A 24,877-nucleotide genomic window follows, 5' to 3' on the forward strand; every position below is an offset into this window, starting at 1 on the left:
CCATCCAAATACATGCTCACCACAAAAACACATTAACCAACTTTTGGAGTGTTCCACATTCTTTATAAGATGGCTGAGTGTCTTATGGCTTGAATATGCTTCTAGCAATAAGATTCTTTGCTAAAAGAAATTCCATAATCTTTAACTTTTGATTGATAGAGATTCTTGCTAAAAGATTTAGTGAATGGTAAGCTTACAGTTAGAAGCCTCTAGTGGAATTAAAAGGTTAGGAAGATCCATATCCATGTTAAGGGTTTCAACTTTAATTTAATTGATATAACTAGTCTTTTTTAAAATATTATTTTGTAAAGCTAAAAAAATTCTTTTTGGTTATAAACATTCTTAAACACCTTTAGGTAAATTCTAGCATATTTTATTATCTAAAGTAGAATGCATTTAGATTAATCTTTTGTTTTTAAATTATACATATCTTAGCAGCAAAGCCTCACTCCTAGTTTCATCCAGCTTGACACCTCCACTGTCACAAAATGGCCCCTAAGTTTTTGAAAGTCATGACAAAGTTATAGATATCATAAAATTTATCACCACCATCACAACATCACTTATAAATCCTTATAGAATTCTATGCCTCATTTTCAAGTGTGGTTAGAGCTGTTTAAACGTTTTGGCTATCCCAAAATCCATGATCTTGAGCAAGAGGTTGAGAAGAGCCAATAGTATTAGGATGATACTTAGCTTTATTGAGTGAGTGCAAGCACTTCAAGCCTTGAGAGATCTAAAGTTATATTGACATAAACTAAGGCTAAGAAAGGTCACACAAAGCTTTCTTCTTGTACTTGAGATTGCTAGATTAATACTTGAGGCTATTGTCTCTTGACATGAGGATGTTGGAGCTATGTGTAGAGCTATTCATTTTATAAGAGCTTAAAGCATATCTCTATTTGAAGGCTTCAACTTCCTGGATGTATCCCCTACATCTCAAAAGTCAAGTACTTCATCTTTTAATTGAATGAAAGTGTTGGGAATGTGATTTTGGGTATTGGAAGTTATCTACTAGTCAGTCCTTACGAACACTCTTTTGCTTACTATCATGACGGCAGGAGGTTGGTATTGCTTATTCTTTTTATTAACCCCTCTTGTTAAAATGTTAGTAAACTAGGTTTAGCACTTATATTTAGCCAGATAAATATAAGGTAGGAACTTCTATGTATTTCTAGCTAATTATACTTGGCTTGGCTCTTAGTTCTGTTTTTGCTTTATCTTGCACTAGTTTGAAAAGAACCCTTGCATATTGAGACTAATCTTTCAATATCGGATAGTTTATTGTGTTTGCCAAACACCTATGTTATTATGCCTTTTATGTTAGTCTCATTTCGGTCCCAAATATTATTTATAGAAAGTGTTTAGATTTGCTCATTTGGCATATTTATAGAATGTAAAGATTATTCTAAATATAATGGTGTTCATCCCATGTCCAAATTTGCAATCTAAAGACATTCCATATTTAATAAGTTTTGAACTTGTCCTAGAGATTAACTCCCAATACTAAAGGAGGCTTGGGGTTGGGGGGGGGGGGGGCATGGCAATATAGGGGGTTCCAAATGTATAGTTGAGATAGTGGATAGGTTAGGCATAGCTGACCAACTTGAGACATGGTCTAACTCTCGCTTGCGTGCCTGTTTTTGTTCTGCATCTAGCTTAAGTCTAAGCTTAAGTTCCACACCATGCTAGCTAGTGGAGTACCTATATCCTTGTGTTAGGCCACTGGTATACAGAAATAGCGCAAAACTCCATTTAACTCTGTTTTGCGTGTTGGTCCTAGTATTGGGATGTTAGATGCTTTAAGATTATTCTAAGTTGCTCTGTGCTCCTATCCTTTCGCTCCTTAGGCTATACATTTGGAAGTTAATCCATGCTTTAATACTATTGCTCCTTGGCTCCATACTTGAGAGTTTGGCACCATTTTTTCATTCAGTGGCTCAAGGTCTTGAAACTCAGGTTCTACACTATTGTCCTTGGGATATATAGCATATAACATGTGGCACATGAAGGATTAAAGTTCTGCTTCATGGTTATTCTATGGTAAATCACCATAAAATAAAGGGTAAAAACCACATACACTACAAAAAGCTACATTAATATCTTGGATGCAACTATGGGTTTATTGCTTGAAGTTGGTATTGCAAAACATTTATCTTATTGAAAATTTTCCCAACTTTGCAAGCTTGTTGTAGGTAGAGTTATGCAAGAGCTTATGGAGTGATGTTTCAGTTTTTGGTTTTGATCCCTATAAAAAGCAAAAATAATGGTTTTCTTCTCTAATAGATGAATGGTAAAACTTAACAAACCCATTATCTTGATATAAAATTTTTGCCTTTGATGTTGTTGAGACACAATTTATCTACTTATTTACACAATGAAATAGCTCAAGGTGAAGATACAAATATGAATAACTATAATGAATATGATTTTTCTTCTATATTCTATGGTAGTCTACTATATGATAACTTTGAAGTGGAACTTCACCCTTGGACACACATATTAAAAGCAATGGATGAGACCCAAATTTTAAAATATTGGACCACTGAAGAAAAAGAAGGAACTAAATGCCTAAGTATATAGCTAAGGAGAAAAGAAACAATATCAAATTCCTAAATATATAATTAATGAGTAAAATAATAGAAGCATATAGTAATATTGAATAGTCTTAAAGTTTTTAGCATCCTAATTACAACACTAATAAGTAAAATAAAGCTAAATGGGGGTTTGGCACTATTTTAATATACTAATGGCCTAAAGTGAGCTAGTATAGTATATAGAGCTTAAAATTATATCTAAGTTGGATGCAAAACAAAAATTGACATATCTAGTAGGGAGTTAAACAATACCTCAAGTTGGTCACTTATTCCTAACCTATCCATATACATTTAAAACCTTCTATAACCCCTCCATAAGAAAGCACATTTTTAGCTTTCACCCCAATCCTAGGAGATAGTCTTTAAGAAAAACTTGAAAACTTATTAAATGTAAAATCGTGCCAGATTACAAATTTGGATGCAGAATAATACTATTGTGTTCAAGACAATCTTTATATTCTATAAATATACCTCACTAGTAGATTTAGGCACTTTCTATAAATAGTTAATCATATTAAAATAGAATTAATCTATAAGAGTGTTTAGCAAACATGGTACGTAATAAATATTGAATGAAGGACAGTTTCCAACACTAACAAATGCAAGTTAACAATAAAAAATTTATATCAATGTATCAAGTATTTTTAACTAAATGACAACTTAGGATTTAGTTTTTTAGTGGGTTTGAGTAACGCTTTTTCCATCTGTACTTGCATTCTTGTCCCTACCTGCAAAATAGTGACAAATAAATAAAAACATGAACATAAAGATGAGAAGAAGAGAAGAAAAATGATAATAAAATAAAAAAGAATTTAGCCTTGAACCCCAAAAACGTGAGTAAGGATAAGCATATATCACTCTCTCAACTCTACTTTGCACAAACAATTATAAACGGGAGAAAAAATGGTTAATTCAATGCAAATACATACAATAGTGAGTGGGTTGTTTTCCAACATATCTATATATTATATAATTTTATAACCATTTCTAATTGCTTTATACTTTTTTATGACGAATGTTGCCTAGGACAATTCTTTTTTCTTTAGATGTCTAATTTTAGGCATAACTCCACTTCATGTAAACTTTCTTTTTTTGCTTTGCCTAGGTGATATACAAGATAAAACATTTATATTTTTATCAAGGTTTAATAATATTAACTTTTTACTATAGTGGTATGAAAAGACTCATTAACAAGTAATTTTTTATACTCATAATCACATTTACAGCAATGCTCAAAACTACATAGTGAATTAATGCCCTAAACTAGTGAGGCAAAAATGCATATACCCCCACTAGAATATCATTTCAATCTTGAATGAATTTTGTAACAGGTGATTATGAGTGGATTAAGTCACCCTTTGTGCACTAATAACCCATAATTTACAGCTGCATAAATTCATAATTAAAAAGTGAGGAAAAAAATTCAAAATTCAAAAGGATAAACTGTAATTTGAAGAAATAAAAAAACCCTTTTAAAATACTCTTTAATCAATTTAGATCTTGAATCTAAGAAGAAAATAAAGGGCAAACAAAACAAAATTACAGGAAGAACTAAAGAAACAAGGAAAAAAATGGCCAAGGAAGATACGTAATCTAGATCATAGTTCCAAAGATGATTCTCAAAGTTTCAAAGTCATAGCTAAAGATTAAAAAAATAAAAAAGAATAAAGGTATAAGTTTGAAAAAATTGTAAAAGACCTAGTAAGAAACTCTTTAATCAAACTAAATCTTGAATCAAAAAAGAAAATAAAAGGTAAGCTGAGAAAAATAAAGAAAAATCTTTAAAACAATAATAAAAGGAAAAAAGAGATAAATAAAAAACTTAAATCTATATCATAACTCCAAAGGTAATTTAGATACTTTACTTATGAGTATATTGTATTTAAGTAGATATTAATCAATGGGAATCTAACTCATGCTATTTCTTTTGATACCACATATAACACATTTTATCTTTCCTCTTAAGCTAACTAAAAATGGAATAATTGTTTAATGAAATAGTTATTAATGGCTATTTTATCCTCATTTATCCCTAAAGGTTCTAAGGATCTTATAAATAACTAAAGAGAATAAATTAAAAAATAATCTGTAAAGTTTTAAATATATAGGGAAAAGGTTTATGAACAAATAACATCTTTTGAAATTGGTTAAAGGTTTTAGGATATTTAGGTTTGAATAGTATTGTGCTATATAACCTCTTGGAAAGTTCAAATTTAAAAATTTACATATCTATAATGATAATATATTCAAATCTCATCCTATAATCACATATGCTATAAAAAGAAATTGAACTTCAAGTTAAACCATGATCCCAAAGGGAAAGAACTATTGGATGGATGGGCAATTGTGTAAACACTAAATGCGGAAAAAAATGTGAAGATAAAGGTAAATAGAAGTGGTAAAATTTTGGAAAAACATGAGTTTCTGAATGATTGAAATTAATACCACATCAAAAGCTATACTTTATATTTGACTTCCTCCTAATCAGTTCTACTTAGTCAGACCAAATGGGAGATGGTATCACAATTAGGTATAAGAAAGAACGATTTTGGAGAAATTTTGAATAAAATACTAAAATATAAAATTTTAAATTTGGACTTCTCGAGATGTTACGCATCTTAGTATATTATTTAAACCCTAAGAACATTTAACCTTAAGTACTCCAAGATATTTAACCAATTAGAAAATGGAGTGCACTTTTATTTATAAAACATTTCCCTTTATATTTAAACTCTATTGAATTGTTTCTTAAATCATTCTCTTTAGTTGTTTAAATCCTCCTCATAAATGGAATTTAGGAGCCATAACTCTTATAAGAGCCCCATTCTCTTGATATCCTATCCTTTGGGTTAAACCTAATTAGCAAAATATACTTGCTAAATGTTAATTTTAACATGTGGCCTAGCCAACCAATAGAGTCGAACTTGAGTCAATCTCAACATATAATTTACTTTAGCCTAGTATTATTCAAACCTTTAATTTCATTGATCCCAAAATCTTTAATTGATTAGAAATTTTTTATTTATGGACCCTTTCTTTTTATATTTACCAAATATCAATTTCAATAAATAGCATAATTCCCCTATCCAACCAATAGAGTCGGACCTAAAACCTACTTTGATACTAAATATAAGCTACTATGTTTTGACTTTCTAAAATGTTACCCACTATTCAAACCCAAAAATTATTAACCTTAAGTATCCCAAAACCTTCAATTAATTAGAAAAGGATGTGCATTTTTATTAATAGACAATTCCCTGAACCCTATTGGATCATTTATCAAGTTAAATTATTCTCTTTGGTTACTTAGAATAAAATCCCAAGAAATATTGGATATTATGAATAAAAGTTGGGTATCACCAGTTAAAAATGGTAGAAACCTTGGTATGAGGAAATAATATAACCTAAAAACTTTATCAAATCTTGATTAAAATAACATTTTGCCAAGTTTGTAAAAAGACTATATTATAGGCTAAAAATGGGTAGTAATATACAAAGGCTTTGAGATTCATAAAGAAGGAATAACGCCAAAGATGAGGAAAAGGAGATGACTTGTTTAGTTAAATATACCTTAATTCAATTAAAAATTCTTGTTTTCCAAAAGCACATATGCTATATTTTACTCTAAGAGGAAGATGGTGTCATAAATACATTAGAGGAAGAGTAATTTTGGAGAAATCTAAAATAAAGCACTAATATAAATTTAAAATCCAAGAAAGTATTGCACATCACAAACAAAAATTAGGTATTGCCACTTCAGAATGGTGAAAACCTTAGTAAAATCCATGATGATGCGGCATGAAGAAAAACATTATAACCCAAAAATTTTATCAAAATAACACTACCATATTATAAACTAAAAATGGATTGAAGATTTGTGAGAAGGAATAGAGCTAAGAGGAGATGACTCATCCAATTAAACATACCTTGGAAGTTCTTGTTTTCTGCAACCACAAGTGTTACATTTATTTTTCTGTCTTTTAAAGCAATAAGGATATTGACTTTTTAAAGTTTCAAAATTAGCAGCTATGGATATAAGAGCACTATTATATTAAATGATTTTTTATTATAAAGTGAAATTATAAAAATCATGAAAGTTTAGGAGGTTTATTAGATATTTCTTGATGTGTATAATTCTCACTCTTGTAAATAATATTTTTAAAATGTTTATACACATTTATTATCATTAAATTTCAATCAAAACATAAAAAAGAAAACTTATAATGTAATATGTTTAATTTACTATCTATGATAAAAAAAATTATTTCTACACATTGCATGTAGCAATGCTTGGTTTTCTTAATAGTAGTTTTATTTTTACTTATTAATTCATTTGATCAAATAAAATTTATAATAATATGTATGTTTGTAATTTATAAACACAAGATTAATCTTATTTCATATCAACCATTAGATGATAGAATCAAAAAGAATATACTAGAAAGGGTTTAAGAAAGTTTATAAATTATAAATACAAGATTAATTTAAATCTGTTAGATGGTAGAATATCCTAGAATATTTAAATATATTCTAAGTATATCCACTATAGGTTTGCTTAAGCAGTAAATCATCAATATTTGAAATAATGTAATTGAACATATTCATGTGCTCCCTCCATGGTACTTTTGGTTGCAGTGGTTATGAAATCAGAGCACTTGTGCTACTTTCTATGATTGGAGAGAAAGCCTGACAAAATAAATTTAAACAGAAATTTATTGTTATAAATGCAAATTCACCAAAAATATTCAGACTCTTATCAACTTATCTTATCTTTTCAAGCATTCACAAAAAAATAGATATGCTCATTAAAATTAATACACAAGTTTTTTATTTTAGCTATCATTGGATTTATCTTGAGCCATTGTAGCTGGATCATTGTTTTGCAATGTGATGGCATGGACATTATTAATTACATCCAACTGTGAAAAAATCCCAAAGGTCAGTGGAACTTAGTGGTCAAGCTTTTGGGCTTTGACCCAATGGTAGTGTTGGCCGGATTTAACAGCTCAGATTGTAACCTCTATTAAAAATTATGACTGACAGTTGGATGCTGTGTAAGATTGATTGTGTTTTATTTGGCGTCTGCCGAGGGGCTAGTTATCCAAGCTGCTGTCTGTTCACCACCACTTCCCACTGAGGAACTAAGTGAGATTCGGGAGGAAATGAAGATTGCAGGCGAGGAGGATTTAAGTGAGGTGGCCATAGAGAGAGATACAGAACTGGTGGGTTTCTTCAGGCTCATGCTTTCCTACAGACGAAAGTGGAAACGGGAGGCTTTGGAAGGTGAGCTGCATGCCCGCGTGAAATTGCTGGAACTGTTGAATCCCGCTCTTGGGAGTTAATGATATAATTTCCTCTTGGTTTGAGCGCGCTCTATTTCAAGGAAGCGACTATGCTCTTGGGAGAGAGACTTCGGACCTAGTAAGGTGGAACAGCTGTGAGTTGGATATTGCAGGTCCTCTCAAAGGTTTCTGGGGTCGATTTGTAACGGACCCCACGGAGACGAATATCCTTCAGGCTATCGAAAACCTCAGGCTGGAGGTGTGCATGGTTGACGAGGAGCAGGACTGGGATACAGTTAAGGAACAATGCGAGGCTTTCATGCACCTGGTGGCGGAGGCTATGAAGGTTGTTTGGGCATGCAGAAGCAAGTGACTTACTCCATTGCGGAAATGGCCCGCGCAACCAATCGACAGTTCCCTGATGGCCACATCTTTGTGAATGATTCTCCAAGAATGCCTGCAGAAGGCAAGTCAAATAAGAGCGTGGGTCGCAAGCTACAGGGAGAGCTGGTGCGCCTGGCAAATCAGTATTTCCAGCAGAGATACGAATCTTGGCCGTTGCTGAAGCACTACCCAGTTGACGCGTGGGGAGAGGGCATGAAAAGCATTGTGTGGCACTGCGCCAACGAGGCGTACCAGCGAGGGCTGAGGAGCAAAGCATGCGTCTGTGGCGTGAAGGGCAGCAAGTCAAAGTGAGAGCTACTGGCGGATACAGGATTGGTAGCGAACGTTTGGAGATGTCGGTCCACGCGAATGCAGCAGCGGCAGTGGAGGCGGTGATGGTAAACCGGGTCGCTCGTGCGTCGGCTATGTCAACTGTAGTCTCGGTGACGATGAATGGCGAGCAGTGGTGGTTGTCCGCTTGTTCAACCGCCGGCTGGTTGTCCTTGATCAGGCACTGTCGCGGGAAGATAGCACCCTTGGGGATGTCAAACACCGAGTACCTCAAGTCCGGTAAAGGTAAAGCCCCTGACAGTGCTCCTGAAATCCGGATCTGGATTGTAACCCAGTAGGAGAAGCTGGGGCCAAACAGGGACGACAGGCAAGTGGAAATGGTGCTCATGTCATCCAAGTGGACGTGGGAGTTTTGGTTCCAGGTTGAGCGTGACATGTTCTGTCACTCCCTGCTGCAAGACGAGGAACTGGCAGCCTTTCCTGGAGGTAATTGGGAGACCGGCCATGCTCATTCGAGATGCGGGTGTCGCGCTAGCGGAAAGGCCTCTTGTCTCTGGAGAAGAGGTCCGCCAAATGAGCAAGCAGCTCTACACGACGCTCGTCCAGGTCTACAACGTGCACGGCATTTGCCACAACGATATCACCCCCGGGAACATATGCTGCAAAGGTGGTGTGTACCGCCTCATCGACTGGGGGCTGCCCTGCGGCTCGGGGCTGGATCCCCTCATGGAAGCTGTAGCAAAGGCTCTCGTCACAGTCTCGCTTCCGCCGATAAAAGATTGGAGCCTGTCGCCAGACTGCGCTGTTCTTTCTGGAGCCTCGGTACTTGAAAGACTGCGTACAGGGACTACTGTACTGCTGCTTGATGCTGCTGAATGGTGTTGCTGCCTCCGGAACCGGTACCATGTTCTTTGTGCCTGGGATGAAGCTATTCGCAAGATGGCCAAAGATGAGAGTTTCATGGGGCAGCACTGGATCTTCAAGCATGAGCTCAAAAAGAGACTTCATTAGTTTATTATATTGCTATTTTATTTTATTTTAGTGAAGAAAATCAAAATGCATTGATTTTGACGGCATTTGTACTTTTTAAGAGGTGTCATAGAATCGCTAAATTTTTCAAAAGAAATGTTCTGATAATAAAAAAGGGGTATCAAGTTTGGGTGAAGGGCTAACCAAGTGGGTTATTTTGGCATGAGATAGAGAGAGAGAAAGAGAGAATGTTACTCTTAACGTTTTAATAAATCAATCTCCTGCTGCTAGCACCTTGTTTTTATTTGGCTCTATCAGACTGCCTTTACTTAAATCGGTCTTGATCGTTTCTTCATGACTTGTTAAACATTCTCCACAGTGATAAGAACTTATAAAGAAGATGGGTTCTCCCTCTTGGTCGCAGTTGAGCCACAAGAAACTATCTTGTTTGAGATGCTTGCAAACCAAGGACAAATATCAAATTTTATTGTAAAGTGCCGATATTACCTTTATTACCTTTCGTTTTGAAAATCACAGAAAAAGTTTTTCCTCTCAAAGGAATTTTTTTTTCTCTTGACCAAAGGAAAAGCTCCTGTCACATTGGACTGGATCTCCGTCCACGTGGACGGCTCGATGGCAGAAAGCCGCTAGCGAGGGTTTTAGCCAAACCCCTAGGGTTAGGGCAACAGTTGGGCAGAGAGAAAGGAGGGCGCTGCGGTTCTTGGTGCTTGGCTATGGCGTCCACCTCTTCCTCCTCCTCCTCCCCCGCATTCCCGGAGAGAAAGGGCTTCAAAGCCGACGCCGATGGGCAGCTCTACTACAGCCCCTACAGTGAGCTCTTTGGTGCCATGGATCAACACCTGTACAAGCTCCCCACCACCCCGGAGTTCCTCTTTTCGGAGGAGGCGACGTTCCAGCGGCGATCCCTGGGCGAGAACATCCAGTATTACACGGGCTGTGGCTACCTGGGCGGCGCGGTGGCGGGCGGCGCCAAGGGCCTGGTGGACGGCGTCCGGCAGATCGAGAGCGGCGACACCGCCAAGCTACGCGTCAATCGGCTGCTCAACTCGTCGGGCCACACGGGGAGGATGATGGGCAACAAGATTGGGATCGTGGGACTAATGTACGCGGGAATGGAGAGCGGCGCCTGGTACCTCCGCAAGAGCGATGATCTCCTCAATTCCGTGGCGGCGGGGCTCGCCACTGGCGCCTTCTACAAGGCCGCCGCCGGGCCTAGGACCGCCGCCATCGCTGGCGCTCTGGGAGCCATGGCGGCGGGGGGGATGGTCGTGGGAAAGCAAGCGGCAAAGAGATATCTTCCACTCTAGAGCAGCGCTTGAAGAACAAGACTATCTATCACTCGGTAAGTGTCTTTCTTCCAAGCTGGGAGTTTTGATCTCTGTGGCCTCTTTTCTTTCTTTCTCGCAGTTCTTGCGATCATTATATGGGCGGGGCGGGATCAGTCGATCGATCGATCAAAAGTTACTACAGCTAGAAGAGGGATTGAGAGGGCTTTTTTGTCAGGAATTTGTCGAAATTTAGTAGAATGCTTGAGATTCTCGAGTCCGCGGTGGCTGTGATGACCAAATTTTCCCGAAGATGAGGCTTGATCGCCTCTGAAATGGAAAGAATCATGAGTCTGAGCCACAATCTCCACAAAAATCTAAAACCAAACCCCTAAACCCCAAATCTTGAGTGCTAGAACCCTAAATCTTTGAGTGCTAGAACCCTAAAAGAAAGTACCTTCTTTTTCTCGCAATGGCGACTGCGAGGTGAGCAAATCTAGAACGCATCCTTGGCCGAGAGTGACTTTGTGAGCGCGCAGCAGCACTAGCAGCATCCGGCAGCAGCAAGGGCGGCAGCCGGAATTCAAGTACATCGTTCCACTGATCTACGCTCCAATCCTGCCGCTCAGTAAGCGATTTCTTTCTCGCCAGGGATTTATCATCACTTTTCGCAGTAAGGCTCGCGTTCCGGAAGAATCCCGAGGTGCGAGATCGAGTGTTTGCGGTAGCGCTCGGGATGGCGTTCGTGCACGGAGGCTATGTGATGTGAGTGAGCGGTGTTCTTCCCTTCTTTTCCACCATAGAACATAGCAAAAGAGCACTTTTTTTTGGCAGATCGGAGCTCTATCAGAAGGAAAGTAGCAGGCAGCCCAAATTGTGAGGCTGGATCGCGAGAAAAAAAAGAAGAAGATCTCCTACTTGATGATTCTTGTGGGAGGATACTCAGCTGGTTTCATCATCTCGAGAGTAGAACAGATGACCGATGCCGCGAGAGCAGTCTTGATAATTCCAATCTTTTTGGATCCCACCGCTGCTCCTGTCAATGCTCCAGCGAGTGTACCATTTATCTGGGAAAAGGAAGAAAAAGACGATTTTTTCATAAGATCCATGGTTTTGGGAAGAACTACAACTACGTACCCAATCTCTCTTCGTTCTCAGGACCTCAAAGCCACAGTTGAGACTCACGTAGAGTCCTCCGCAAAGTCCTGGAAGAACACAGAGAAAAGTTCTTCCAAATCACTCGAGAAGAAATGGTGAGATGGACTTGCTCACCCCATTTCACGCTGTTGTTGGCGATAGCTTTGGCCTGCGATCGAGCAAAGAAGAAGTCATGGAAGAACAATGTAGGATGGAATTTTTTTTAAGTACCACATAGGACGCGTTCGCCAATCCGGACAGTCCTGCCAAACGAAGAGAAGGATGATCGATGGAGATGGAGAGATTCCTGCCAATACCTTTCTTGCCAGCGTCGTATGATCCCACGAACAATCCCCACGAGAAGCCGGCCTGGAGAAGCAAGCGCGATTACCATGAGAGGAGGAGGAGGGGCAAGGCGAGAAGGAGGAGATTACCATTCCCATCCGGAGGAACGCGTCCACGGTGCGCGACGAGCATGGAGGCTGATCAATAGCGGTCATGAAATCTCTTCTCTTCTAGGTTCTTTAGGGTTTGCTTTGCTCGATATTTCGTCCAGGGAGCGCCGTGATGCCGCATTGCTCCTGAATCTTCCTGGGGATTGATCGCGTCGCGGGGATTCGCTCGCGGTATTTCCAGCTCGATTGGATGATCCAGGAGAGTTTGGGACGAGGTTAAGGTGGGATTCTATGCTCCTGGAGCATTTGCTCACGGAGTTTTGTGTTCCAGCTGCTGAAAATTTGTTGGACTAGCAGCATGGACAACGATGCGTGCTTGTTCCGGGAATCGGCCAGCACACTGCAGTGTTTTGATGCGATTTTCGCTACTTCCAGGGACAAGAAACCGCGAAAATCACTCCTGCGCGACGAATGCGTAAGTTTTTCCTTCGTTCTAGCTGATCTTCTCGTCAAGTCTAAAGCCATTCTTCTCTTGGCAGCTATGGCATCGAGGAGGTCTCGCAATCTCCAGGGACAGGCACTTGCGAAAACCAAGTTTGCGAGACAAACACGTAAGTTTCGCTCGTCAAGCTCGAAGTGTTTTTGAAAGATTTTCCTGGCAGCTACTCCGCGAATGCCAAAGACGAGGCGGCACGGGATGTGCTTACATACTTGGACTCTCGATCTCTTCTCACCTCTTTCAAGGATTGTGCAAGTCTGGCAAGCAAGGAAGAATGCAGGGACGTCGGTGGGATCTTGGTGAAAGTAAACTCTTTGGAGAAAGCCATGGCTGCTCATGCTGATGGTCTGAGGAACGGGTTCGACTTGGACAGATTTGCCGCCAGCACTCTGATCGATGTGTACGCGAAGTGTGGCAGCATGCTGGACGCTCGACTGGTCTTTGACAGGCTCCGACACCACGACGTCGTGTCATGGACCGCATTGATACAAGGCTTCGCAGAGAATGGGGAAGAAGAGGTGGCGCTGGAGCTCTTCTCACAGATGCAAACTCAAGGCAGTTGTTCAGCGAACGCTCGGACTTTTCTCGCTGCTTCGAACGCTTGCACTGGTTTAGCGAGGAAAGAAGAGGGGCGACAGGTTGATGGAGGAAAGATGGTGAAGATCGGGTCTCTGGAACGGGGGCTCTCCGTGCACTATCAAGCTTTGAAGGCTGGCTGCGATTCCAACGTGTTCTTGACGAGCTCGCTCATCAACATGTATGCGAAGTGTGGGAGCTTGCTGGACGCTCGTATGATCTTCGACAGGATGCGTCATCACGACGCATTCTCTTGCACGGCGCTGATGCTCGGCTATGCTGACAACGGAGAAGAAGAGCTGGCCTTGGAAATATGCAAGCTTCTCCAGTTCAGAGGTTCTATTGCTGCTGGGATTTTCACTGCTGCTCTCAACGCGTGCACAGCTCTGGCAGCCAAGGAAGAGTTCCAGCAAGTTGATGGCCGGCTTCTCAAGGTGGCGGCTCTCGAGAAAGGAAGAGCGATCCATTTGAAAGCTGTAGAGACGGGGCGGGACTTGGACTCTCACGTTGCATGCTCGCTCCTCAACATGTACGCGAAGTGCGGGAACCTGGTGGAGGCCTTCAGAGTCTTCGAATCCATGCCTCTCCGCGACGTGGTGTCGTGGAACGCGCTAATGGCCGGGTTCGTAGACAACGGGGAAGAGGAACTCGCTCTGGAAGTTTTCTGTCGAATGGGACGACCGAACCGCAGGAGCTTCTTGACGGCACTGAAAGCTTGCAGCCGCCTGGCACGGAAAGAGGAGGCCACGCCGGTTGATGGAAGGCTGGTTCGAGTGAAGGCACTGGAAATGGGAGCTGCCATTCACTCTCAGGCTGTGGAGCACGGCTGCGACTCGGACCTCTTCCTGGGCAGCACTCTGGTAGACATGTACGCCAAGTGTGGGAGCTTGGTGGAGGCACACAAGGCATTCAGTAGCATGCCAAGGCGGTGTGTTGTCTCGTGCAACTCTTTGATCCATGGCTACGCCGAGAGTGGTGAAGAGAGGCTAGCTTTGGAGCTGTTCGAGGCCATGCCGCAGTTTCCAGGCTGCAAACCGAACTCCCGGACTTTCATCGGTGCGCTCAACGCCTGCATCAGTCTGGCGGCCAAGGAGGAAGCCAAGCAGCTGTTTGGAAGGCCAGTGAAGCTGGAGGCCTTGGACATCGGCATGAAAATCCATTCCAAGGCTGCCGAGCTTGGCTGCGAGCTTGACAAGTTCGTTGGATGCTCGCTGGTGAACATGTACGCCAAGTGTGGGAGCCTGGATGACGCTTGGCGGGTGTTCCACGGCATGCCCCGTCGAGACGTGGTGTCCTGGAACGTACTGATACTGGGATACGCCGAGAGCGAGCAGCCGGAGGTGGCCTTGAAGCTCTTCGCACGAATGCGAGACGAGGAGAAAGGCTGTGAGGCGGACTCTGGGACTTTTCTTGCGGTGCTCAAGGCTTGCGCAAGCCTTGTGGCTCTGGAGACCGGGCAGGCTCTTCACAGGGACGTTTATCGGCATGGACTCGAAGATGACATGGTTCTGGCTACTTGCTTGGTGGACTTCTACGCCAAGTGTGGGGGTGTGGCAGCTGCTCAACGGGTGTTCGACTCGTTTTCTACGACGAACATCGTCAGCTGGAGCGCACTGATAACAGGCTACAGCCACCAGGGAGATGTGAAGCAAGTCCTGGATCACTTCCGTGATATGGAGGACGAAGGAGTGCAGCCAAATGCTGTGACGCTCACTTCCGTGCTCGCGGCTTGCAGCCATGCGGGCCTGGTTGACGTCGCCAGGGACTACTTCCAAGCGATGAGCTTCAAGTATGGGATTCGTCCGGGCATCGATCACTACCACTGCTTGGTGGATGTGCTCGGGAGAGCCAACCATTTGGACGAAGCAGTGGCTGTGGTAAACACCATGCCTTTCGAAGCCAACGCCATGACTTGGAAGACGCTGCTGGGAGCATGCCGGAAGTGGAAGAACGTAGAGTTTGGGAGGCTTGCATTCGAGTCGCTGCTGGAGCTCGACGAGAAAGACGTGGTTGCCTACGTCTTGATGGCCAACATATATGGGAGCCGGGGCATGGTGGAAGAACAGCAGCATGTCGAGACGATGAAGGCGGGTGCTCGAGACGAGAACTCGGTGGCCGAGCGGAGCTGGTGGACTGAAGATACTGGCACGGTTCACTCGTTTGAAGCTGGAAACGATGCCAGACATCCGCAGTCTCAAGAGATACTCAAGAAGCTCGGCGACTTTGCGGTGGAAATGGAGGAGGAAGGTGGAAACAAGCGTCTCTGTTGTCACAGCGAGCGAATGGCCATTGGTTGTGCGTTGCTGAACACGATGCCGGGGACAGCCATACGTATCGTGAAGAACTCTCTGCTCTGCGATGGCTGCCACAAAGTCGCAGCAGCTATCTCAATGCTGGAGAAGAGAACCATTATATGCCGGGATGCAAGCCGGTTTCACGTTTTCAAGGATGGGACCTGTTGCTGTGGTGACTACTGGTAACAGGTATGCTTCATTGGTTTTTTTTTCTTGCTTTTCAACTCGTTTTAATACAGGGCTGTTGGGAACAAGATCAGTTAAGTCGAACCTCTCTTCCATCGCTCTTTGATTTCAGGTTGACGTTGGGCATCTTGCTCATAGATGTGACGAAGTGAAGGAAGCTTTGTTTAGGAGTGGACAAGCGGCCGAGTGGATGCGTCCTGTGTCAGCTCCTGTTGTCACACAAAATAACCTCTTTGGACAGGCGTTGTGGAGCTCAGCAACGCGTCCTACCAAATGGTATGCGTCAACAAGTCATGATTTTCTGACTTGGCAGAGTTTTCATTTACCAAGCAGGTTGACGAGATCATTTCTGGACTCGAGGCCCATTGCTTGCAGTCATTTGCTCGAGACAAATGGTCCTCGGTGGGAGAAGTAACAACTGATGCACGACTACTCTTCTATAATGATCAAAAATAAGTTACTAAACTCCAAACAATGCTTGACAACCTCCAAAGCTTGAATCACATCTCCTGAACCCTTCAGAGGCTGATAAGCTCCAACCAGTTTTGCACTTCCTCAATTGTCCATGTAATCACATGGTCGTGTGGGCATTCCCAGCTACATGTAGAGCTTCCCATGGCATATGTAATTAAATCAGAAAAATGAAGACACTAGCTTCTTTAGGCATATAAAGGTAGTACTTATGATTGGAGTCTTGATGTCCAAATGTTTGGAGAAACACTAAATCCACCAGAAGTATGATCCTGCCACAAATACGTCTTCAGATATAAGAAGAGCAACAAGAACACAGTTCCTTCTTGAAATTGGAGAACTTAGCTAGGAAATTTGATTGTTTGAATGGTGATCATTATGCATTGGTTAAATAGATGAACTAGACCATTTCTGGTTACATTCATCCAGGGCATAAGATCATCTGTCTGGTAACCCAGTACCAATCACGATTGCACAATATCTTGAATTTTTCTTATGTCACCTGTATTGTGGACAATCTCAGCTAGTAAAAAAACAAAATGAGGCTAGAAATCAAAATGACACCAAGACTTGCACTGCTGATGCTCACTAGCCAATGTACTCATGTACATGTCTAGGCTGCACATCAGAAGTGATTTGCAGCTTGGTCTTGGATTTGATTGAAAATGAACCTACACCCAACACCAAACACTAAAGTTGCAAGGAGTTTCTCCACCACGTTTCTGGCCACATAAACAGGTATTGAATAGCTTCCCATTGAGTTTGTGCTTTGGTTTTTGACTCGTCCCTCACCTGTAGGAAGATTTCATGGCAAGAATGCTGGAACACAATATGGCGGCATATGAGGACATTACTGACTCTGCACAGGTAAAGCTTGTGGGGTAGCTGATCTGTTGTCTAATTCTAAGGACAGGATGATTGTGATTGGACCAGATGATGAGATCCATGAGGCAAAGGAAAGCAATCAGGTTTTAAAACCCATTTTTGGACGTCACTTTTGATGTGTGGCCCGGACATATACCTCAGTACATTGGCTAGTGAGCATCAAACAGTACAAGTCTCCTCTAGTTTTGATTTTTAGCCTCTTTTTTTTTTTAAATAAAGAGACAGACCTAGCCAAGATTGCATTACTAATCTTGATCTTCCACAATACAGGTACCCTCCAGACACTCAAACTGGAGGAGGTTACATAAGAAAAGTTAAAGATATTGCGTAATTGTGATTGGTACCAAGTTATGGAAAGGATGATCTTGTGCCTGAATGAATGTAATTAGAAATGGCCTAGTCAATGCAAGGGACAGCCATGCTAAGGTGTGATACCCATCCTAAAGCAGCTTCAGGTTTCAACAATGCAAATGTGAGTGGCAGCTAAGACCAATCCAAGAACAATAAAGAGAGGAGTGGTACCATTTCTCACTACAACACAAGCTATAGTTCAAGATCAACAAGGATCTGCATATCGGGGCTTGAAAAGTGTGGCATACTTGTTAGAACTAGCAAATCAATTGCCAAGGTATAAAATTATCTCAAGTGCACTACACTTTAACATTGGAAGATGGCACAGTGGCTAACTATAACATATGTTTGACTTAGGTGCATATTTGCTCAAAGATTTCCTAGCAATTCTGTAGTTAAGGATAAAACTAGGGAATCTTGGATTATTCTTTCTATGATAAGTTGTTGGCGGTATGATTCTAGAGATATTCCCAGCTCAAGATTCCTAATCTTGGCTATGGTCTAAGAGGCATTAGGTGTAGAGGTGAAGTTCTTCAACTCAAGTTGTATAGTAAATTAAGTTATAAAGTTTGTAGGTTGAATGCCCCACAGTTCTAGAAATATGAGCTAATTGCAACTATTTAGATTGGCCAACAAAGCTTAACTGATATGCTCTTCTTGATTTGTCTGGAACCACAACTCCCGCATGGGGCTGCTATAGCAAGCACCATCTATGGAGCTACTAGAAGTTGGCAGTAGACATTATAGCAAAGAACAGTCAACGGTGAGAGAGTTCTCTAACTAGCTGTTTTTCTTTATATCTTATATACTGGACGGTATGGAGCACTTACTCCATAGAAAATGCCCTGTGTGGATTGAGATTTTGTGATTTCTCCTACCCTAGAAAGCTATTCTTGGCAAGGCCGTCAACGATGAAACCGAATACAATGACTATCACCACCTACATAGTTGACAAGGAAGTCACGTACTAGATGTCTTACACAGTCACAATTCCTCCAGGGAAAACGGTACGTAAAACTTACCCCCCACGACCTGGACCTCGCCTGGCTGGCTCAGAATGACGCACTTGGATCTCACCATCTATAGCCATAATCAAGAACTGCTATAGAACTGCAAGAAAGAGTGCAAGCTAAAAACTTTTTTAAAGTCTACAAACTTATGCAAAAAAAAACTGCTATGTCTGAGAGCACGCATCAACACATGTCAGGGCGTCAAGAGGGTTGGAGGGCGTCAAGATCTGCCCTGACATCCCTCCAACCGCTAGATCTTAGCTCAAGAGGCTCATCTTCTTGTTGCCATCGCTATTCTCATTTCCAACAACTTGTAGTGGCCAATGCTTTATCAGGTCTCTCATGGCATTCTTGAAGACCAATGAAACACAGAACACTTGTTGTGAAGATGGTTGTTGTTAGCTTCTCAACCTCTATGCATAGAGTTGGTTTACTATATCACAACCAAAGAAGATGGAGCACTCTTATTTCAAAGGTATTTTTCTTGTCAAAGATTTCAAGGCAAAATATTGATGGACACAAACTAGAGAGATCCAGAAGAATGGGGGTCCAAATTATTAGCTCAAGACCAATGGAAGTTTGAAAAAAAAAAAAATGTTTAAATTGTAAACTTAAAAATTATCATTATTATTATCATTTATTTATCTTAACATTTTTTATATTATAGAAATAAATAAGTAAACTACAAATTAACATTTTGGTTTAACACTTCATAACAAAGTGTGGTATAAATTAAAAAATTTACTACACCTAAGTAATTAATAATTTAGAATCTTTTCCAAACTCAAACCCCTGCAAAATGTAGTGAGATGCTTGCCATTAGAGCTTGAGACGCAAGCTTAAATAGCTTGAGTTTTAGGAATCCTTTCAGGTATACAGATACAATCCCCAAGATGGCAACTCAGGCAGCCTGGATGCCTCAATATGCAATAAGACATATGGCACATTAAGGTTTTATTGCAAACACATGAGTTCAAAAACATTCCGTACTACAATTTGATTGCTTAAGGTGTATGGGAATACCACATCAATATGACATGACAAATCGCCATGCCACTTAAGTTTGCCACACAGGTATATGTGACATTGTATGGCAGCCACGTCTTTCTCGTCGAGCTCCAGCAGCAACTCGAATGCAAGCCTCCCAAACTCTACGTTCTTCCACTTCCGGCATGCCGCCAGCAGCGTCTTCCAAGTCATGGCATTGGCTTCGAAAGGCATGGTGTTTACCACAGCCACTGCTTCGTCCATATGGTTGCCTCTCCCGAGTACATCCACCAAGCAGTGGTAGTGATCGATGCCCGGACGAATTCCATACCTCAAGCTCATCGCTTGAAAGTAGTCCCTGGCGACGTCAACCAGGCCCGCATGGCTGCAAGCCCGCGAGAACGGAACTGAACTTGGCTGCACTCCTCCGTCCTCCATGTCACGGGAAATGATCCAGGACTTGCTTCACATCTCCCAGGTGGCTGTAGCCTGTTATCAGTGCGCTCCAGTTGACAATGTTCCTCGTAGAAAATGAGTCGAACACCCGTTGGGCAGCGGCCACACCCCCACACTTAGCGTAGAAGTCCACAAGCAAGTCGCCAGAACCATGTCCATGCCGATAAACGTCCCTGTGAAGAGCATGCCCGGTCTCCAGAGCCACAAGGCTACCGCAAGCCTTGAGCACGGCAAGAAAAGTCCCAGAATCCGCGTCACACGCATTCGTGCGTAAAGATTCAAGGCCACCTCAGGATATCCCAGTATCAGTACGTTCCAGAACACCACGTCTCGACAGGGCATGCTGAGGAAAGTTCGCCAGACGTCGTGGAGGCTCCTACGCTTGGCGTACTTGCATGCATGCCAATATATATATGCCTTGGAAAAAAAGTGGCTTTCAAAATATTACTTTGTTAGCAATAAAAAAAGAAGGAATACCACCAAGAGGAGATTCAAGCGTGACCCCTTTCAGCAGTAGGTGAAGTTTTTCATGGTTCACCTGGAAAGCTAAGTGGTCATTTTTAAGGTCCAAAAGTTTTACTGCTACAAACTTCTTCCAAACCTGTGGTGGTGTCAAGCTATGGTTCCAGCTTGATTGTCTTCAAATATCGTAAAACATATTGAATGAAGATAACAGTTCAATATAGTGTTGTGATCTAGTTGGCGAGTAGGAATCAGCCATTCCATCTTTCTTTGCTCCAGGAGAATTGGGAGTATCTGTCAGTGATTTGTTCATCCACAAATTTTAGAAAAATCACTCTTTTCTCTTCCCTGAAGAACAGACCTCCTCAGTCAGTAGAGCTTGATAAGACGAAACAATTAATCAAGAAGGACGATCGTGGAGAAATGGTACCCAGCTCATCTTCTTGCTAGTGCAATAGTTAGCATAAATGGGTGTTACAATTTAGATAAATAAGTTTATAATAATTATTTCTTAGAATAGCCCGCATCCAGCATTCCAGTGGATGTATATCATGGTGTATACGTAGCATACTAAGTAGCAGTGAAGAAAAAGCTCTATCTATTCCCAATCTATCTATCTTGCAGCTTTTATTTCTAGATTCTTATGAAGAACTTTAGATTTGAAAAAAGCTATAAAACATATGAAAAGGTCTATGGTTACAAATTAAAATATTTAATTAAAAAATATTCTTAGAATATTCTTGAACACTGTAATTTGAAGATGCTAATAAAAGTTACATTTACAAATGAGGTTTTGTGCAATAGATTATTATCATTGCTCAAAATGTGAGTGCATGGAATATGGAAAATGAATATAGAAAATATGTATATCAATTAGCCCAAAAATACTAACTTATATACAAGAGCGAGTGGTCCATATTAAAAGCAATCAGATGGCTACCAAAATCCCACTATACTAATATTAGTATATGGTATTGTAATTGTACACTTGGACCCCACAAAAAAAAAAAAGAAATAATATTGATTATTTCATCATTAGGTTTAAAGATATACTAGATAATAAAAAAATGAAATAACTATTGCTAAAGTTATATATTATTAATTTAACAGAATATAGAATAAAATTATTTAAAACATTATTATTTCCACCTTTTATTTTAAGCTAATGTAATAATCTATAAATAATTTTGCTATAGCATAGCTGCATTTATATAAGGATACTGCCATAAAACATTGGTGGATTATATTTTTAAAAAACTTACAATAAAATTTAAAAATTATTGAATTTTCATGGTAAATAAAAATTATTATAAAATTATCCTAAATTTATAGAATTGTTACAAGTGGAGTACTAAAAGGTATTTTTTAATAATTTTCTTAAATAATCCTTTATGATTTATAATTAATTATTTAATATTTTATTCTTAATTAAAAACTTTACCTAAGATATGCTGATTTTTAAAGAATATCTAGTTGTAATATTTATATTTTTAAGTATTTATTTATGCTTTAGTGCACATGTACAAGTATTTATTTTTAACAGAGTAGGTGATGAACTTGAGCTTCATTGTAAATCAAAAGATGATGATTTAGGAATACAATTTATTAAAAATAGATCAGATTTTATGTTTGAATTTAACACAAGATGGATTGGACATACTTTATTTTGGTGTGATATAAAGTTTAAAGGGGAAATACATGGAAAATTCAATGCTTATGAGCAAGGATCACATGAAGATTATGAAGAATCTGAAATAGTAGAGTGGTATATATTTGGATATGCAATTTTTGAAATTCATAAAAATTATTATAAAGAAAATTGGTCTGCGCCTATGAAAAGGTATATTGTTATTTAAATATGAAAGAAGAAAAATAAAGTGATTGAATTTTTCTTCCAATTTTCTAAAAATATTTATATGAGATTTAATAATATATAGAATTAGCAAGAAACATAAATTTTACTTTTCCGACCTAAAACCTATAGATAAAAAATCTATTTCAGCTAATAATACTTATAAATGATATTATCTTAATTAATTAGGACTAACCTCTCTATGCTGTGAATATTTAATATGATTAAAATTTAAAATATTTAATTTTTTCAAAAATATTATACATTAACACAAATTGTTTTGTACAACTTACTATAAAAAATTTAAAATTAATTGATATGTTGATAGTTTTTGCGCATGACTAAAGGTCACCCTTCATGACATGCCAAAAATTTGGACAAATAAATAAATAAAATTTTAAATTATAATTTAAAAGAATACTTGGAGTATAGTTACAATAAAATAGTTAAAAATTCTACACCTAAATACTCAAATAGCTTACAAATAATCTTTTGGGTTTTTGACTTTTCACCAAGGATGCTTTCACGAGTTTTAGGAAGCAAGCGCTTGACAAGCAACGGTTTACGGTCCTTTCAAGTGTACAGATACAATCCCTAAGATGGCAAATCACCCTGCCTCCAAGAGTACAAGGTTGACACCAGCAACTGCGTTATGATGCTTGATGTTTTGTTTGAGATCAAGAACAAGCATGATTCGAGTATCACGTTTAGGCGTTCTTGTCGCAAAGGTGTATGTGGCTCTTGCGCCATGAACATCAATGGTAAGAACTGCCTGGCATGCTTAACAAAAGTTGACAGGGATGAGGATGGTATTGCTTCTACTGTGGTGTTGCCTCTGCCACATATGTTTGTGATTAAGGACCTGGTGGTGGACATGAGTTATTTTTATCAGCAATACAAGAGCATTGAGCCATGGTTGAAGACCAAAAAACAAAAGGAAGATGGGCAAAAAGAGTTCTTGCAAACCAAAGAAGAGAGAGCAAAACTGGATGGGATGTGGGAGTGTATCCTATGTGCTTGTTGTAATACTTCTTGCCCTAGCTACTGGTGGAACACACCTACATTCCCTGGTCCAGCAATTCTGCTCCAAGCATATAAGTAAGTACCATTCCATTTTTTTCCTAGTAAAATTTTCCAAATGTTTACTGTTTATTAGAATGATTGCTGATAGCCGCGATGACTTTACCAAAGAGCGTGTGGAGGCCCTCCGTGGAGAGATGAAGATTGGAAGATGCCACACTATTCGCAATTGCTCTAATGCTTGTCCAAAGGGACTGAATCCCGCTGAAAAGATCCTACAGATCAAAGGGATGCTTGGGTAAAGAGTTCATAAATTTAAATAAACATCACAAGCTCATGTCAATACAAAAGTTTTTAAATGCTCTTGACAAAACAAAAGTACACAAATGTCATTTGCACTCCCACCAGTAGATTAGAATAAAGAGCAAATGGACGGCTTGGATGGAAACTCGCTCCTTCACTCTAGGGCATGTCTGACGGGAGTGCCATGGATTCAAGAAAGTGAGGCCGGTGAGCTCTTCGGATGGCCGCAAGCATTCCATGTCTTGGATGCAGAGAAGGAAAACTTCTTTTTTCTTTTGCACAGATTTAAATGGTAAGATCGATCTTGAAATATTTGTCAGAGAACATTATATGTGACAGTGGATCAAGGACGATGGTGTTTGGAAGCCAGCTTGTTTAGAAGATCTCAATGTCAAAGAGTCAAGGTTTGGCTATTAACCATCTCAAGCCTGTATTCTCACAAGCTTTCATGGTTGACGCGACTGACGAGAACTCACAGCTTGAGGAGGAGCTCCAATCTAGTAAGGAGTTACTTCAAAAGCCAGTGTGAAGAACCCTCATGATATTGAGCTTAGTCCCTTAATCTTGCTAGATGATAGTTTACCGTATTTTTCAAAACACTCTCACTATCATTCCTTTATGTGTTGATTTTATTCGGTCCTATTGGTTATTTATGGAAAGTGTTTAAATTTACTAACTTAGCATATCTATGGAATGTAGTGATTGTCCTAAACACAACGGTGTTGTTTTTGTTAAAAGTTCTAAGAATACTCCAATGTCATTCTATGCTCTTTGAGAGTGTTCTTTTGCTCATAAGCTATATGCTCGGAAGTCATTCCATGCTTTTGTTCTTTTGCTTCTTGGGTTATATGCTTAGGAGTTATTTTGTGCTTTGATTTCCTACACTCCTTAGCTATATGCTTAAAAGTTTGACTTCATACCTTCATTTAGTGGCCTAGATTCCACTCCACTACTCTTAGTTCACATGTCCAAAGGTTAAGGTTCAGCTCTATGGTTATTTTATAGTAAACCACTATAAGGTAAAAGGTGAAAACCACATGTTATAGGGAGTTTAGCTCCATCCTTTTGTGTAGTGTAAACCCTTAATTGAGGTCTACTCTTAACTCATGTATCCAAGGGTTTAGGTTTTGTTATCCTATGGTGAATCACTATAGGGTAAAGGGTGAAAACTACAATTATTGACT

General features: G+C 40.0%; 3 protein-coding genes across 9 annotated transcripts; 2 read left to right on the forward strand and 1 right to left on the reverse strand.

Moving 5' to 3' along the window:
- Positions 1 to 10,210: 10,210 nt before the first annotated feature.
- LOC9657822 (mitochondrial import inner membrane translocase subunit TIM23-2) lies at positions 10,211 to 11,700 on the forward strand. 3 transcript variants are annotated; one of them, XR_002993303.1, is made up of 5 exons: positions 10,211 to 10,886; positions 10,952 to 11,295; positions 11,349 to 11,437; positions 11,484 to 11,574; positions 11,644 to 11,700. XR_002993303.1 is itself a non-coding variant. In XM_002977944.2 (2 exons), the coding sequence occupies exon 1, from the start codon at positions 10,258 to 10,260 to the stop codon at positions 10,849 to 10,851; it is 594 nt and encodes a 197-aa protein (XP_002977990.1). In that variant the 5' UTR covers positions 10,211 to 10,257; the 3' UTR covers positions 10,852 to 10,886; positions 10,952 to 11,316. The 3 variants fall into 3 exon arrangements, 1 of the variants encoding a protein (XP_002977990.1); XR_002993304.1 differs by having other exon boundaries at positions 11,352 to 11,437; XM_002977944.2 differs by lacking the exons at positions 11,349 to 11,437; positions 11,484 to 11,574; positions 11,644 to 11,700 and having other exon boundaries at positions 10,952 to 11,316.
- On the reverse strand, positions 11,574 to 12,475 carry LOC9657823 (outer envelope pore protein 16-4, chloroplastic). 2 transcript variants are annotated; one of them, XM_002978115.2, is made up of 6 exons: positions 12,381 to 12,475; positions 12,264 to 12,315; positions 12,178 to 12,209; positions 12,082 to 12,115; positions 11,947 to 12,014; positions 11,574 to 11,876 (listed from the first exon to the last, which is right to left on the reverse strand). In XM_002978115.2, the coding sequence occupies exons 1-6, from the start codon at positions 12,444 to 12,446 to the stop codon at positions 11,724 to 11,726; spliced, it is 405 nt and encodes a 134-aa protein (XP_002978161.1). In that variant the 5' UTR covers positions 12,447 to 12,475; the 3' UTR covers positions 11,574 to 11,723. The 2 variants fall into 2 exon arrangements, with proteins under 2 accessions (XP_002978161.1, XP_024538848.1); XM_024683080.1 differs by having other exon boundaries at positions 12,178 to 12,315.
- A 33-nt stretch (positions 12,476 to 12,508) lies between these two features.
- LOC112349176 (pentatricopeptide repeat-containing protein At3g12770-like) lies at positions 12,509 to 16,361 on the forward strand. Of its 4 annotated transcripts, XM_024683079.1 has the most exons (7): positions 12,509 to 12,622; positions 12,673 to 12,816; positions 12,881 to 12,952; positions 13,004 to 15,899; positions 15,950 to 15,969; positions 16,035 to 16,172; positions 16,230 to 16,361. In XM_024683079.1, the coding sequence occupies exons 2-4, from the start codon at positions 12,710 to 12,712 to the stop codon at positions 15,894 to 15,896; spliced, it is 3,072 nt and encodes a 1,023-aa protein (XP_024538847.1). In that variant the 5' UTR covers positions 12,509 to 12,622; positions 12,673 to 12,709; the 3' UTR covers positions 15,897 to 15,899; positions 15,950 to 15,969; positions 16,035 to 16,172; positions 16,230 to 16,361. The 4 variants fall into 4 exon arrangements, with proteins under 4 accessions (XP_024538847.1, XP_024538846.1, XP_024538843.1 ...); XM_024683078.1 differs by having other exon boundaries at positions 15,950 to 16,172; positions 16,227 to 16,361; XM_024683075.1 differs by having other exon boundaries at positions 15,950 to 16,172.
- The last annotated feature ends 8,516 nt before the right edge of the window (positions 16,362 to 24,877 follow it).

This window comes from Selaginella moellendorffii, unplaced genomic scaffold, assembly GCF_000143415.4.
Source record: "Selaginella moellendorffii unplaced genomic scaffold, v1.0 SELMOscaffold_36, whole genome shotgun sequence".
Lineage (NCBI taxonomy): Eukaryota > Viridiplantae > Streptophyta > Lycopodiopsida > Selaginellales > Selaginellaceae > Selaginella > Selaginella moellendorffii.